The sequence below is a fragment of the Musca vetustissima genome, unplaced genomic scaffold (assembly GCF_032173495.1).
Source record: "Musca vetustissima isolate MV318-11 ecotype Yass unplaced genomic scaffold, APGP_CSIRO_Mvet_v1 utg34814, whole genome shotgun sequence".
NCBI classification, from domain to species: Eukaryota; Metazoa; Arthropoda; class Insecta; order Diptera; family Muscidae; genus Musca; species Musca vetustissima.
Genome location: NW_026879866.1, coordinates 171,874 through 187,096, shown reverse-complemented (window position 1 = coordinate 187,096; position 15,223 = coordinate 171,874). Strand labels below are relative to the sequence as shown.

The 15,223-nt window shown below is 34.1% G+C and overlaps 2 protein-coding genes across 2 annotated transcripts; one reads left to right on the top strand and one right to left on the bottom strand.

Annotated features, from left to right (window-relative positions):
- Positions 1–4,722: 4,722 nt before the first annotated feature.
- Positions 4,723–5,335, bottom strand: LOC133325026 (uncharacterized). The gene is made up of 2 exons (XM_061533853.1): positions 5,325–5,335; positions 4,723–5,263 (listed from the first exon to the last, which is right to left on the bottom strand). The coding sequence occupies exons 1-2, from the start codon at positions 5,333–5,335 to the stop codon at positions 4,723–4,725; spliced, it is 552 nt and encodes a 183-aa protein (XP_061389837.1).
- A 4,841-nt stretch (positions 5,336–10,176) lies between these two features.
- LOC133325025 (probable cytochrome P450 303a1) lies at positions 10,177–11,697 on the top strand. Its single transcript, XM_061533852.1, has one exon. It carries the CDS (start codon positions 10,186–10,188, stop codon positions 11,695–11,697), a length of 1,512 nt encoding a protein of 503 aa, XP_061389836.1. The 5' UTR covers positions 10,177–10,185.
- Positions 11,698–15,223: the final 3,526 nt, after the last annotated feature.

The following is a 15,223-nucleotide window of genomic DNA, read 5'->3' as shown; positions in this document are numbered from 1 at the left end:
AAATTCGACCTGTACTTTCGATTACAATTTAATACCAACAGACGGACAGTCGGACGCACGGACGGACATGCATAAATCGACTTTATAAGGACTACACGCAAGGTCGGTTGTTTTTAAGGCAATAAAATAGGGGTTAAAACCAATAGCCCTTCTTCTTCATTCTTATATATTTTGTGTCGATCGCGTATTGCAGAAAATTTAACATTGTCCCATTTTTATGCAGTGATTTCACTTATGTGCATTGAGGCAGATATGTCATACAAACCGGTATGAGGAAAAATCTGTTCCTTCGAGAATTTCTTAAATAGTCAATCCGTAGGATGGTTCCATTTCTATATTGTGAAAAATATATATCCAGACCTGCTTTAATTCTTGAAAAAATATTCCTTTTACAAATCCACGCCTGTGTTGAAAAAATATTCCTTCAATAAAAACAGGATATATATATATATATATATATATATATATATATATCGAAGTTTTTACAAAGTCAAATTTAGGAATTAAATTTAAATCTATCAAAATTCGATATTTGTCTCCACTCAAAGCAGATTTGATCTGAACATCGCCCTTACAGGCAAAAACTCAAAAATTAATTATACCCTACACAACTGTGTTGTCAAACTCTTGGGGCAGCTTTGAGCAGCCCCAAGAGTTTGTAACGCCGCGAAATATTGGTAATAGACCCACCTTTAAGTATACCGATCGTCATATCTGGACTAGCTGAGTTTAGACGATTCAGGCCACAGTTATGGATCAATCTTCACGAAATTTTGCATAAAGGATGGTTTTGGTAAAGATCGGGTAATATTTAGGGGATGAAATGGACCAAGTAGTTAAATTTTGTCGGTTTTTATTATGATTATGACCCAAACATCGCGATTTTTTACATGAAGAAGGGGATTGGGCCAAAGAATAACCATAGCTGGTTTGATAAATATCGGTCGTATTTAGATATTATTTAGTAACCCATTACCACACTAGAGGCCGAAAATATAGCGCTGATCGCTTTGAAATTTTCCATGAGGATGCAGGTATGGTCAAGGACAACGCCTATAATCATCGGTGATGATCAGATAATATTGGGATGAAGTGGACCGAAAACTTAATTTTTTGTGTTTTTTTTTTCGAGTTGATATGTAGGCCAAAATTGAAAGCCGAACATCACCACACAACCCGCGGTGAAGGGAATCTGGACAAGTAATTAGAAGAGCTGTACTGAATATTAGTAATATTTGATGACCTCTAGTCGGCCAAGAGAGTGTAAATATCGCGAAATATTGCCCATATTTAGAATATAGAACCACACAAAGTTAGACTTTCGTGGGTATCATAGGATCGGCGCCATCCGACTATACTGCTCCGCTCACTGGTTTTTAATTAATTTTTTGTTATTATTATTATTATTTTTTTTAATGAGAATATTTATATTTCTACATCTTCATTTCATTTAACTTATTACTAAACTTTATATTATAAACAATAACAACAACAACAAAAATATTTACCTATAATGTATGCATTTGAGAGTGAGACTTGTAATCCAAAGTAAAGAAAACAAATAATTCTAAATAATATAAAAAATAACATTAACACAGGAAAAACAAAAACAAAGAAATAGTAAATCTTAGTAAAATATTTAATGAAATGTTGCAGCGTAGCAAAATGATGAAAACTTACAAAAAAAAAACTATAAATTTTAATATAATTTTTTTCCTAACAAACTAACCTACCCTATACCCCATAACAAAAATATATGAAAACATATCGTATTTGGATATATTGAAAATAAAGGCGGATCTGGCGTTCAGTCCAATTATTATACAATTACATTATCCTTTATATGACGAATACTCTATTTTTTTCCTACAACACAATATGCATGCCAATCCTCTACTCTGCAGAAATTAAATACAATTTCCTTTTTTGTTAATTACAGTTACTATATCATCATCTTATCTTTGCTAGCGACTTGTATTCTTTATAATAATAAAAAAACAACAAGGTACCAAAGCAAATAACCGATAAATCATATTCACCTTAACAAAAATAATAAACAAAATAATTAAATAAATGTATGATTGCTTTAATTGTTTAATTTCATAAACATAAACTGACATTTATATACATATATTAAACTAACATAGATATATTAAAAAATAATAAAAACAATTTTTTGTATAATAATAATTTGCTTAATTATTTTGTAAAGTATACTTTAGGGGGTTTCGTTAAAAAAAAGACTAAAGGGACTGTTGGAATTTTTATGGAATTAGGGAAATATGTTTTGTATATCTACAAAATTTTTAAAGAACTATCTATTTTTAAAGAATGTTTCTTTTCAAGGACTAACAAATGCGTGGATTTTTAAGGAATATTTTTTCATGAATTAAAAAAGGCGTGGATTTTTAAAGATTACATTTTCAAAGATTAAAGAAAGACCTGGTTTTTAAAGAATATTTTTTCAAGGATTAAATATAGGCGTGGATTTTTAAAGATTATATTTTCAAAGATTAAAGAAAGAACTGGTTTTTAAAGAATATTTTTTCAAGGATAAAAAATAGGCGTGGATTTTTAAAGAATGTTTTTTTCAAGAATTAAAAATAGGCGCGGATTTTTAAAGATTTTTTTAAAAACTAACAAAGGCGTGGATTTTTAAAGATTTTTTAAAAACTAACAAAGGCGTGGATTTTTAAAGATTATTTTTTCAAAGTTTACAAATAGAAGTACAAAGCCGATATTATTGCCTTACAGGATGGAAAGGGACAGGCGTAAGTAAATCAGATGATTACGCCCTGTATTATATCTGTCATGAAACGAGACGTGAATTTGGCTGCGGATTTATGGTTAACAAGAGAATAAAAGACCTCATCTCCAGATTCACTCCAGTAGATCAGCGAATTGCTATAATCCGTATAAAAGCGAAGTTCTTCTACAACAGTCTTATTTGCGCCCATGTTCCGACCGAAGGCAATGATGAGTAGACCAAAGATATATTTTATGAGTGCCTAGAAACAAAATATGACCGTTGCCCTGGCCATGACCTTAAAAATCTGCTAGGAGATTTTAATGCAAAAATCATAAGGGAGAATATATTTGGCTCCACCGTCGGAAAATTCAGCCTCCATGAAGAAACATCAGACAACGGCATGAGGTTGATTGATTTCGCGGCAGCAAAAAACATGGTAGTTAGCAGCACCAGATTCAAGCATCTCGATATACGATAAATCAAATCGATCATGTTGTGATAGACGGAAGGTAATCATCCAGTGTATTAGACGTCCGATCGATCCGAGGAGCGAATATCGATTCTTAATGTAGCAGCAAAGGTGCGATCTAATGTAACACGAAAATTTGACGTCGAAAAGCTGCAAACACAACAGATAGCAGAAGCCTACTCCGCTCAACTTACCCAACTGCTTGACGACAGCACCCCTTGTCCTGATAATAATATAGAAGCACAGTGGCAATGAATTACTCACTCCCTACAAACTGCTGCAAAAGCAACACTTGGGTACCAAAACCACCACCAAGAAATCCGTGGTACGATCAGGAGTGTCGTAATGCTACTGATGTGAAAATCGCAGCGTATAGGGCAACACTGCGGACAGTAGCAACACGTAATGCGATGGAGAACTATCGGGAGAAAAGGAGAGAGGAGAAAGGTAAAGAAAAGAAGAAAGAACAAGAAAAACGTGAGCGTGAGCAAATCGAGATGTACAGGAGTCAGAATGAAGTCCGAAAATTGTACCAACGGGTAAAACACCAAACCGAATGCTTTGATGCAGGCACATCCTCCTGTAGAGATGAAGAAGGAAACCCGGTGACAGATACAGACAGCGTGCTGAGGATCTGGAAGGAGCATTTTGAAAAACTTCTGGTATCAAATAGTAGCGGTGACGAGGATACCCCAGAACCAATAATAGATGACGGTATAGAGTGTATACCACCTAGCCAAGATGAAGTCAGAATAGCAATCAATCGGCTGAAGAATAATAAGGCAGCAGGTGCCGATGGGTTACAAGCCGAACTATTCAAGACTGGTGGTCAGATGCTGGTAAGGATTTACGCTTATCGGACGGATGATCCACGTTTATATTTTGTATAGATCTTCAAAGAATAGTCTTTCTTTAAACTTCTTCGCTTATCGAACTAATTGCCCACGAACAGATATTCTTAAAAAACCACGTTTATATCCTGTATGGGTCTTCAAAGAATATTTTTTAAAAAATCTTCACTTATCGAACTAATGGTCCATTCTTTAAATCTATGCTAATAGAACTGATGGTCCATAAAAAAATATTCCTTAAAATATCTACATCTACATCGAACTGATGGCCCATGCAAAAATAGTCCTTAAAATATCTACGTTTATCAAACGGGTAGCCAATGAGAATAATATTGTTTAAAAAATCCACACTTAGCGATCTGATGATCCACAAAAAAATATGATTTATAAACTTCACGCTTATCAAACTGATGGTCCATGATACAAGTATTATTAAAAATGTTCTCGATTACAGCTCTGATAGGTCTTCAAAAATACACACAATCGCTATGTCTAACTTAATATAAATTTATTTAAAAAAATAATGTCTATCCACTAAAATTACAAAAATACGTAGTATATATAAAATGACTTTTTATGCACTAAATGCAAACATAAAATTAAACTTATAAGGCAGCCTATGGTTTCCACACCTATTTTTTATCGTTATCTAACTAAGACGTATCATTCTCCACAGTTTCAGCCAGCCATTTTAACATTTTCAACATAGTCTTCGCGGAATACCAACAAAAAGGATATTCATCGTAACAACGTTCGGTACGGCCGCGATAAGCCAAACCACGACTAAAGGCACGTCCGATTTTCGATGGTGCCACACTTATATTCTCCTCGAGAAAATCACATATCAACACCGCTTCTTCGGAATTTTTTTCAGCACCCGACAGAAGTTGGCACACCAATGATTGTAAACATTCAAAGGGATCACGTGAAAGGATACGTTTCCAATCGATAACATTAACGGTGGCATTTGTTTTCCTGGCTAAATGTTTCTCTGGAATACGCCGTACATGGCGATGATGTCCAATGGCATCACCATGTATGTCACGTTTACCACGTAATAAATAGGATCGACTCGCTCCACTTAATAATCGTGATACAGCTGCTGGTACAGGTTGTCGTATCTTATCCCAATCCTGAGCCAATAAATGTAACATATACATGGCTCCCAGGCCCATGGCCATTAAAATTAGAAGTCTAGGGTGGTAAAGAAAAATTTATTAAAATTAAAACTTATAAATAAAAATATTGGACTCACCTGAAACCCATTGCCTTATCCAGCTAGAGATTTTGTTCCAGAAATTTTTTTTTTTTATTTTGAATGCTCTCGTAAACCGTTTATTCAACCCGCTGACTTAAACGTTTGAATTGTAAATGAAGCTTAACTCCTGCTCAAATGTATCAACAACTTCAAATAAAAGTGGAAGCAAGAAAGTTTACCAAAAAAAATCGACATGGACATGAATTCACAATAAATGTAAGGCCATGGAATTCTCCTTGTAGATACGAGGGTGCTATTTTTCAGTTTAGTTCAAAATATTACTTAGATATTTACTATTCCAGTTACAAAAGCAGGGCTTGCGCCTCCAGAAATAGGATAAGGAAATTCCAAAAATAAAAAAATGCATTTAAAAATTCACGGTCATCGATCTGTAGATCAATGAAAAAATATGCTTTAGAAAATGAGAAAATATTATTTAAAAATTAATTTAATAAAAATACATTTAAAATCCACGCTTAACGATCTGAATGCCCAGGAAGAAATATTCTTGAAAATCTACGCTTATCGATCTGAGGTTCCATGAGAAAAAATTCCTTAAAAATCCACGATTATCAATCTGATGATCCATGATAAAATATTTTAAAAAAATCTACGCTTATCAATCTGATGGTCCATGAAATAACATTCATGGAAAATCCATGCTTATCGATCTGTGGGTCCATACATAAGAAAATCTTCTTAAAAAATCTAGGCTTTTCAATCTGATTACTTACTTACTTAGCTGGCTTGTGGTTATCTACGTGTGAGTCCTCAAGAAAATATTCTCTAAAAATCTACGCTTACTCATCTGATGCTTCATGAAAAATTATTTTTTTAAAAAATCCACGCTTATCGGTGTGGTGGTCCATGATAAAATCTTATTCTATCGATGTGTGGATACATGATAAACTATTCTTAAAAACTACTCTTCTTAATTTGATAGCCCATAAAAATCCATACTTATCGATCTGTTAGCCCACGAGGAAATATTCTTGAAATATCCACGCTTGTCCAGAGAAAATTTCTTAAAAAAGTCCACGTTTATAGATTAAATGGCTCATGAAAAAATATTTTTTATATATCCAGGCTTATCATCCTGATGGTCCATAAAAACATATTATTATAAATCTAGCTTATCCCTAAGGAAATATTTTTAAAGAAATCCACGCGGATAGATCTGTGGGTCCATGATGAAATATTCTCTAATCTGCGATTATCGATCTGTCAATGAAAAATAGTCTTAAAAAACTCTTATCGATCTCTCAATGAAAAATAGTCTTAAAAAACTCTTATCGATCTGATGTTCCATAAAACATATTCCTTACAAAATCCACGCATAGCTACCTGATGCTCCATAAAACATATTCTTTAAAAAATCCACGCTTAGCGACCTGATGCTCCATAAAACAAATTCTTAAAAAAAATATCCCTTAAAATCCAAGTGTATTGACCTGATGACTCATTGAAAAATTTCCCTAAAAATGAAATCCTATCGCCCTGACAAAAAATATTTTATAAACCTCTAAAAATCTGTTTCGAAAATCCATTCTTTGCAAAATCCGTTTACAATTTTCCCCCAAATTTCCTAACCTCTCTATTCAAATGGATATCACACAACAATTGAAATGGCAACTTGAATTGTCCCGTCCGTGCAGCAATACGCACTTTGGTCATGACCAAACAGGAACTGTACAAACGAGTGCATACAATTTGGCGATGAAATCGACACCAAAAAAATATTTTCATTTCTTTTTCCCCCCATTTTCCGGTAGTAGTTGAGGGCCAACTACAATTGGAGATGTTCGGTCGGACAATAACCGGTTTATTCTGAAGTTTGTTTGGGTTTTCTTTTATTTTGTTTAGATGACATAATAGTTTGCAATGCTATTGTTAACCGGTCATCTTGGCCGAGTGGAAAACAAGTAAATCCTGGATGTAGGTTGAGAGCTCATAGTTTGTTGTGGAGGGTGGAGGTGTGCAGCAAGCTGTTTCCAAACATTCAATTAGTCAATTTTTCAATGTTGAGGTCCGGTAAATTGCAAGCTATGTGCCATTGGAATATTTATTTTATGTTCGTTTGGCATCAAAACAAACGAAATAACAAAAACAAAAGTAAGTTTTTGTATTATAACACTTCCCCACTTGTTGGGGGGATTTTTTATTTTCCACACAATTTAGGAAGGCACGATTTCAGATACAAGACAATTTGACATGCTTTTCATTTGATTTTATATGATGTGGAAATCGAAACCAATTCCACAAGAAATAACAGATGTGTTGTTGCTGAATGATAGATAGTTGGAAAACAACAGCATCAGATTTGCAGGGGATTTTTTGGATTTATAAAAACTATGTTTTTATTGACAAACGTGGGTTTTTAGGAATAAATTTTTTATGGACCAAATTGAAAAGCGTGGAGTTTTTAAAGAGTATTCATCATAAAGATTGATAAGTTTTTTTTACTTGATGAATATTACTCAGATCGATAAGCGTGAATTTTTTATGAATATATTTTCATAGACCTTCAGGTCGATAAGCTAGGATTTTTTGAAGAATATATTTTCATGGACCATCAGTTCGTTAAGCGTGTGGATTTTTTATAGAATAAATTTTCATAAAATATCAGTTCGATAAGCGTGTTATTTTATAGAAAAAATAATCGTGGATTTGTTAAAGGATACATTTTCATGGACCATTAGACCAATAAGTCTAAACGTCTTTAGAGCATATATTTTTATGTGAACCATCAGACCAATAAATCTTAAATTTTTAAAGAATATATTTTTATGTGATCGATGAGATCGAAAAGCGTGGATTTTTTCAATAATATTTTTAAGGGTCGTCAAAAAAATTTACGCTTGTGTCGGTTCATAAAAACTAATTCCTTAATCGGCTTTAATAATCAACGCTTCTGGTAGGCCTCAAAAAATATTTCTGTAAAAATCTATGCCTCTGCTAGTCCTTGAAAAAAACATTTCTTTATAAATCGTCGCTTCTGTTAGTATAAAAAAAAATATATATATATATGCTACTGTAAATCCTTTAACAAATATCTACGATTCTTTTAGTTCTTGAAAAAGAAATCTTTAAAAATCTATGCCTTCGTAAGTCATTGAAAAATAATTCCTAAAAAATCTACGCTTCTGTAACTCCTTAAAAATAATATGAAAAAAAAAAATAATATGATCCGCTCACTGGATCAGTATAATCGGACAGGGCCGACCATATGATACCCTACACAACTTCGACGAAAATCTAATTTTGTGTGATTCTATATCGCGATATCGCGAAATATTGCCCAAGGTCTACGGCAATATTTCGCGATATCTGCATTCCTTGGCCCTCTAGTCGGCCATATTACTAATATTCAATACAGCCCTTTCTAATGACTTGTCCAGATTGTATTGTGATGTTCGGTTTTCAATTGTGGCCTATAAATCGACTCGAAAAAAATTTAAGTTTTCGGTCCACTTCATCCCAATATTATTATCTGATCATCACCGAAAATTATAGGAGTTGTCCTTGACCATACATGCATCCTCATGGAAAATTTCAAAGCGATCAGCGCTATATTTTCGCTCTCTAGTCTGTTAATGGGTTACTAGCTAACATTTTAATACGTAATCACTTCACGGGTCTATGTTTTTCAGGAGTAAATATATACGCCCCAGAATACAAATTTTGTAATTTTTCTTTAAGTCCGTGAAAAAAATATTTCTTTCAAAATCTACGCTTCTATTTGTCCTTAAAAATTATTTCTTTCAAAATCTACGCTACTATTTGTCCTTAAAAATTATTTCTTTCAAAATCTACGCTTCTATTTGTCCTTAAAAATTATTTTTTTACGATCTACGCTTCCATCTCAAAAATACTTCTTTCAAAATTGACAATTCTTTAAATCCTTGAAAAATCGACGCTTCTGTTAGTCCTTGAAAATTATGTTTTTAAATTATACGCTCCTTCTTCTATTTAAAAATCTACACTTCTTTATGTCCTTGGAAAAATAATTCTTAAAAAATCCTCGTTTCTTTAATTCCTTCTCAAAAATACTTCTTTTAAATCTACTCTTCTTTAAGTCCTTCAAAAAATAGTTCTTTTAAAATGTACGTTTCTGTTAGCTTTGAAAAATATATTTTTCAAAAACAGGTTTCTGTTAATCATTCTCAAAGATAATTGTTCAAAAATCCGCGCTTCTGTTAATTTTTGAAAAAAAATCTATAAATGTTAAGGGTCTTTCAGAACTGTAACAGGAGATTTTTTTAAAGAAGATCTTCATTTATATCATAGCGTATCATATTAAATAATACCCATTTTCCTGCTCACGATACCTTTATCGCATTTGCACGAAGATTTAATGACTGGGGGGCAATTCAACATCACAAATATTGTGCTGACTGAAATTATGTAATAGTCATGTTGCAGTGGAAAGTGAAAAAAGAAAATTCAGCCACTCTGATCTCTCTTTCTCTTCAACTAGCTGTGTATTAGAGGCACAACAGAAGCCTGATAAATAAAACTATTACCGTTGTTAGAGACACAATTTTGCAATGGAAGACTGGTTCAGTTGACCACTGGTATAAATTATGATGCAACCGAAGAAAACGCTTCAGTTCAGTGAGCAAACACCTTAAAGCAATAACAAGTCGGAGTGAAAAAGAAAAACCGAAAACAAATTGAACGGGTAAACAAAAAAGAAAAGTGAAGTGTGTCAAAGAAAAAAACAGAAATGAACAAAATGTATTTGGCAATTAATTGAAGACCGGAAACGGAAGTGATTTGGAATCATAAATCTTCAAAAAAAAAAAAAACTTAACGTGATTTACTAGAAAAATTGCCAAAATAAATCGCTTTGGTCACAATGTTTTATGCCGTTACATTTTTCACCATCCTGATCCTATTGTTCCTTATATGGGATGTACGCAAACCTCGACGCTTTCCACCCGGCCCTAAATGGTATCCCATTGTTGGCTGTGCCCTACAAATTTCCCAATTACGTGCCAAGCATGGCATGTTCTGTAAGGTCATTGATGAACTCTCCAGACTCTATGTAAATCCGTATGGCCTATATGGTCTGAAAATTGGCAAGGATAAAGTGGTGATTGCCTACTACAATGATACGATACAGGAAATGATGACCAATGAAGATTTGGATGGCAAACCGGATGGTATATTTTATCGTATGCGTACCTTTAATTCCAAAAAAGGTATACTTGTCACCGATGAAGAATTGTGGGTGGAACAGAGACGTTTTATTCTCAGGCACTTGAAAGATTTTGGTTTTGCCCGCAGTGGCATGATACATGGCATCCAGCAGGAGGCTGAATATCTATTGGAAGATTTAAAGGATATTGTACGAGATCAGGGAGGAAAGAGGGCTAAAGTCGCCATGGTGAACCTATTCACAGTCTATGTCCTCAACAACTTGTGGTCCATGATGTCGGGAAAACGTTACGATCGCAACAGTGAAGAAATCAATGATTTGCTGCAAATGTTTTTTGAATTATTTCAACATGTGGATATGGTCGGGGCCATGTTTAGCCATTTCCCCTTTATGCGTTATATTGCACCCAATTATTCCGGCTACAATGCCTTTGTCGAGAATCATGAACGTATTTATAATTTTCTACGCAAAGAAGTGCGGATCCACAAGGAAACATTTAAAAATTATGATATACCACGAGATCTAATGGATAGTTACTTAAGAGAATTGGAAAATCCCGATCGTAGACCATCGTTCACCGAGGAACAATTACTGGCAGTGTGTTTGGATATGTTTTTGGCCGGTTCGGAAACGACAAATAAAAGTCTGGGCTTTGCATTTCTTCATATGGTTCGTAATCCCGAAATACAGGAAAAAGCCTACAATGAAATTAAAGAAGTTGTGGGTCTTGAACGGCGACCGGAATGGAAAGATCGCATTAAATTACCATATTGTGAAGCTATTGTCCTGGAGGGTGTACGCATGTTTATGGGCAATACATTTGGTATACCACATCGTGCTTTGAAAGATACTCGCCTATCAGGTTATGAAATACCCAAGGATACAATGGTCATTGCCTGTTTTCGTGGTATGCTAATGAATCCTGTACATTTTCCCAATCCACAACGTTTTAATCCGGAAAGGTTTCTCGTTGACGGTTGTTTGAAGGTACCCGAAGCCTACAATCCCTTTGGTTATGGTCGCCATCGTTGCATGGGTGATATTTTGGGCCGTCAAACGATGTTTATGTTCATAACAACGGTATTGCAGAATTTCCGTTTTGAAGCTCTGCCCGGACCACTGCCGGATGATGAACCTCTAGATGGTGTAACATCATCAGTGAAACCCTATATGGCTTATATGGTGCCACGACATGCTTTTATAGATTAAAATAAATAGTTTTAATGAATCTCGAATGAAAAAAAAATCATGAAATTAATAAAGAAAACAAAAAATGGTTGGTGAAAGAAAAACAAATATTTCAAAGAAAATTTCCTGTTTTTTACTGGATTTAAAAATATATAACAATATTTTTCGAAGGACTATCAGAAGTGTAGATTTTATAAGAATTGTTTCGAAGGACTATCAGAGTTTAGATTTTTAAGCAAATAATTTTCAAAAGCGTAAATTTTTAAAGAAATAATTTTCGAAGAACTATCAGAAGCGATGATTTTTAAAGAAATATTTTTCGAAGGACTATTTTTCGAAGTACTATCGGAAGCGTAGATTTTTAAATAAATACTTTTAGAAGGACTATCAGAAACGTAGATTTTTTAAAGAATTTGTTGAGGAGGACTAACAGAAACGTAGGTTTTAAAAAAATATTTTTTGAAGGATTAACAGAAGTGTTGTTTTTTACTTACTTAGCTGGCTTGTGACAGAACTTTTGTTGCATAAGCCGAGCTTAAAAAAGATTTCCAGGCACGTAGGTCTTTTGCGCAGTTTTTCCAACTTGAAAGACCATTCGGCAATGTTATCTTCCACTTGATCTTTTCGTCTTATTCGTGGCCTTCCCCTTCTGCGTGAACCATCAGTAGGCTCGCTTTTATATGCCTTTTAAGCTGGGGCATTCTCATTCATTCATTTGTTCAAAGGTGGCTATTACCGCTCTCAGTGTTCGACCCATTATGTCGGAGAATAGCTGGTACAACTCATGGTTCATTCGACGGCGATATTCACCGTCAACACAGATCGGCCCATAGTTGTTGTTTAGTGTACAGCGTGCCATTTCTGTTCACCTTTGCCTCTCGTATGACCTTTTCGAGCAGGATGTTAAAAGGGTCACACGATCTTGTGCCAGTTAAAGTTATCCTGCATAGCCGAATTAATTTTGCATGAATGCCAAACGCAGACATGGCTTTATACACCTCTGAACGGATAAGGCTGTCGAATGCGGCTTTATAGTCGACGAATACATGGTATGTGTCGATGTGGTTTTCGTCGGGTTTTTCCAGGATTTGGCGCAGAGTGAAAATCTAGTCAATGGTGGATTTGCCAGGTTTGAAGCCGCATTGGTATGGTCTAATAATGTCATTGACCATTGGCTTCAGTCGTCCACACAGTACGCTGGATATCTTGTCTCTTTTTTTATACGGGACACAGGATGCTGAGGTTCCAATCATTGGGAATGCATTCTTCTAGCCAAATTGTACTAATCAGCTGGTGCATGATCCTTACCAGCATCTGACCACCAGTTTTGAATAGTTTGGCTTGTAATCCATCGGCACCTGCTGTTTTATTATTCTTCAGCCGATTGATTGCTATTCTGACTTCATCTTGGCTTGGTGGTATACACTCTATAACGTCATCTCTTATTGGTTCTGGGGTATCCTCTTCACCGCTACTATTTGATACCAGAAGTTTTTCAAAATGCCCCTTCCAGATTCTCAGCACGCTGTCTGTATCTGTCACCAGGTTTCTTTCTTCATCTCCACAGGAGGATGTGCCTGCACCAAAGCCTTCGGTTTGGTGTTTTACCCGTTGGTAGAATTTTCGGACTTCATTCTGACTCCTGTACATCTGGATTTGCTCACGCTCACGTTTTTCGTGTTCTTTCTTCTTTTTTGCTGAAAAAACGTTTCTCCATCTCCTTTTCTCCCGATAGTTCTCCATTGCATTACGTGTTGCTACTGTCCGCAGGGTTGCCTTATATGCTGCGTTTTTCATATCAGTAGCATTACGACACTCCTGATCGCACCACGGTTTTCTTGATGGTGGTCTTTGGTACCCAAGTGTTGCTTTTTCTACAGTTTGTAGACAATTCTCTGCCACTGTGCTCCTATATTATTATCGGAACAAGGGTTGCTTTCGTCGAACAGTTGGGTAAGTTGAGCGGAGTAGGCTTCTGCTATATGTTGTGTTTGCAGCTTTTCGACGTCAAATGTCCTTGGCTGCCAAAAGATAATGGTCCTAATCGATATTCGCTCCTCGGATCGATCGGACGTCTAAAACACTGGATGAATGCCTTCCTTATATCAGAACATGATCGATTTGATTTCTCGTTGTTCGATCGGGAGAAATCCAAGTGGCCTTATGTATATCGAGATGCTTGAATCTGGTGCTGCTAACTACCATGTTTTTTGCTGCCGAGAAGTCAATCAACCTCATGCCGTTGTCTGATGTTTCTTCACGGAGGCTGATGGGGCCACAGATATTTTCCCTTTTGATTTTTGCATTAAAATCTCCTAGCAGAATTTTGATGTCATGACCAGGGCAACGGTCATAATAAAATATTTTTCAAGGACTAACAGATGCGTAGATTTTCAAGTTCTAACAGATATTATCTTATTCACAAAAAATAAAAAAAAGTGAGGTCTATGATGGTAAGTAAGGCCTCAGGTGTATCTGAATGTTCAAAATTGTGTTACTTAAATTATATATCAGTATTTCAACGCTGCTGGTGTTCCGATCAAGTGTATTTATTGAGAACAAAAATTGATTGATTTCAATTTAAATGTGAAGAGTTTGAGCGCAACTCCGCTGTTGAAAATTTTTAAAAAAGTTATATATTATGTATTTAGAAAATATTTATTTTAATAATATTCAATAATATATGACGCTATTGCGTATTTCGAATTTAAAAATAATTTCTTTATTTTTAAACAAATAACATTTATATGAATATAAAATATTTGATTATATAACAAAAATATATTGTAACATTAAAAAATATATATTTTTTAAATGGAATGGTTAAAATAATATATTAAAAAATATATTTTATGAAATAAAAAATAAATTCTTTTGAGATAAATAAACATAAAGAGGAAGTGACATTTTAAATGCCAAAATAAAAATAAATATTTATAAAGAGAGAGCATAATTCGAGTGAGACAAGTAAAAACGTGTAAGGAAAATAAGAAATTCGAGAGTTGTGTAAAACAAATATAATCAACTAATAGAAATCATATAGAATTTAGGATGAATTTTGAAATAAAATTAGTTTTCAACTTGCATTGAAAATTATAATAATTAATAATTATGGAAATGCAGTAGTTCAGAGATTATATTGGTTATAGGTTGTGAGTGAGTGTAGGAACAGTAGATTTCCGATAAAAAAAGTATTTAATAAGGAAATTCAAATAGTAAAAGCTTAAGATATAAATCTGGAAATGATGCTGAAGCACCTATTTTCTCCAAAATGTTCATTATATGATTTCTACTGTTTATTAGATGTGATTATGGTTAGAATATATGACACATTAGTGGAAATAATTGAAGTTTTTGTATATATATATATTAATAATATTTTAATAAAAATAATATAGTATTAATATTTACTTTATAATAAATATTTAAATATTTTATTGTATATAAAGCGAGTTTTTGTTGGTTTTTCAGGATTAGGCAACCCTTAGAGATACAAACAAATATAAATATTAACCAGTAAGGAAAGTAGTAAAGTCGGACGGGGCCG

Bases quoted from the DNA above. Each gene is read 5' to 3' on its own strand.
- LOC133325025 (XM_061533852.1), top strand. From the start codon at position 10,186: ATGTTTTATGCCGTTACATTTTTCACCATCCTGATCCTATTGTTCCTT.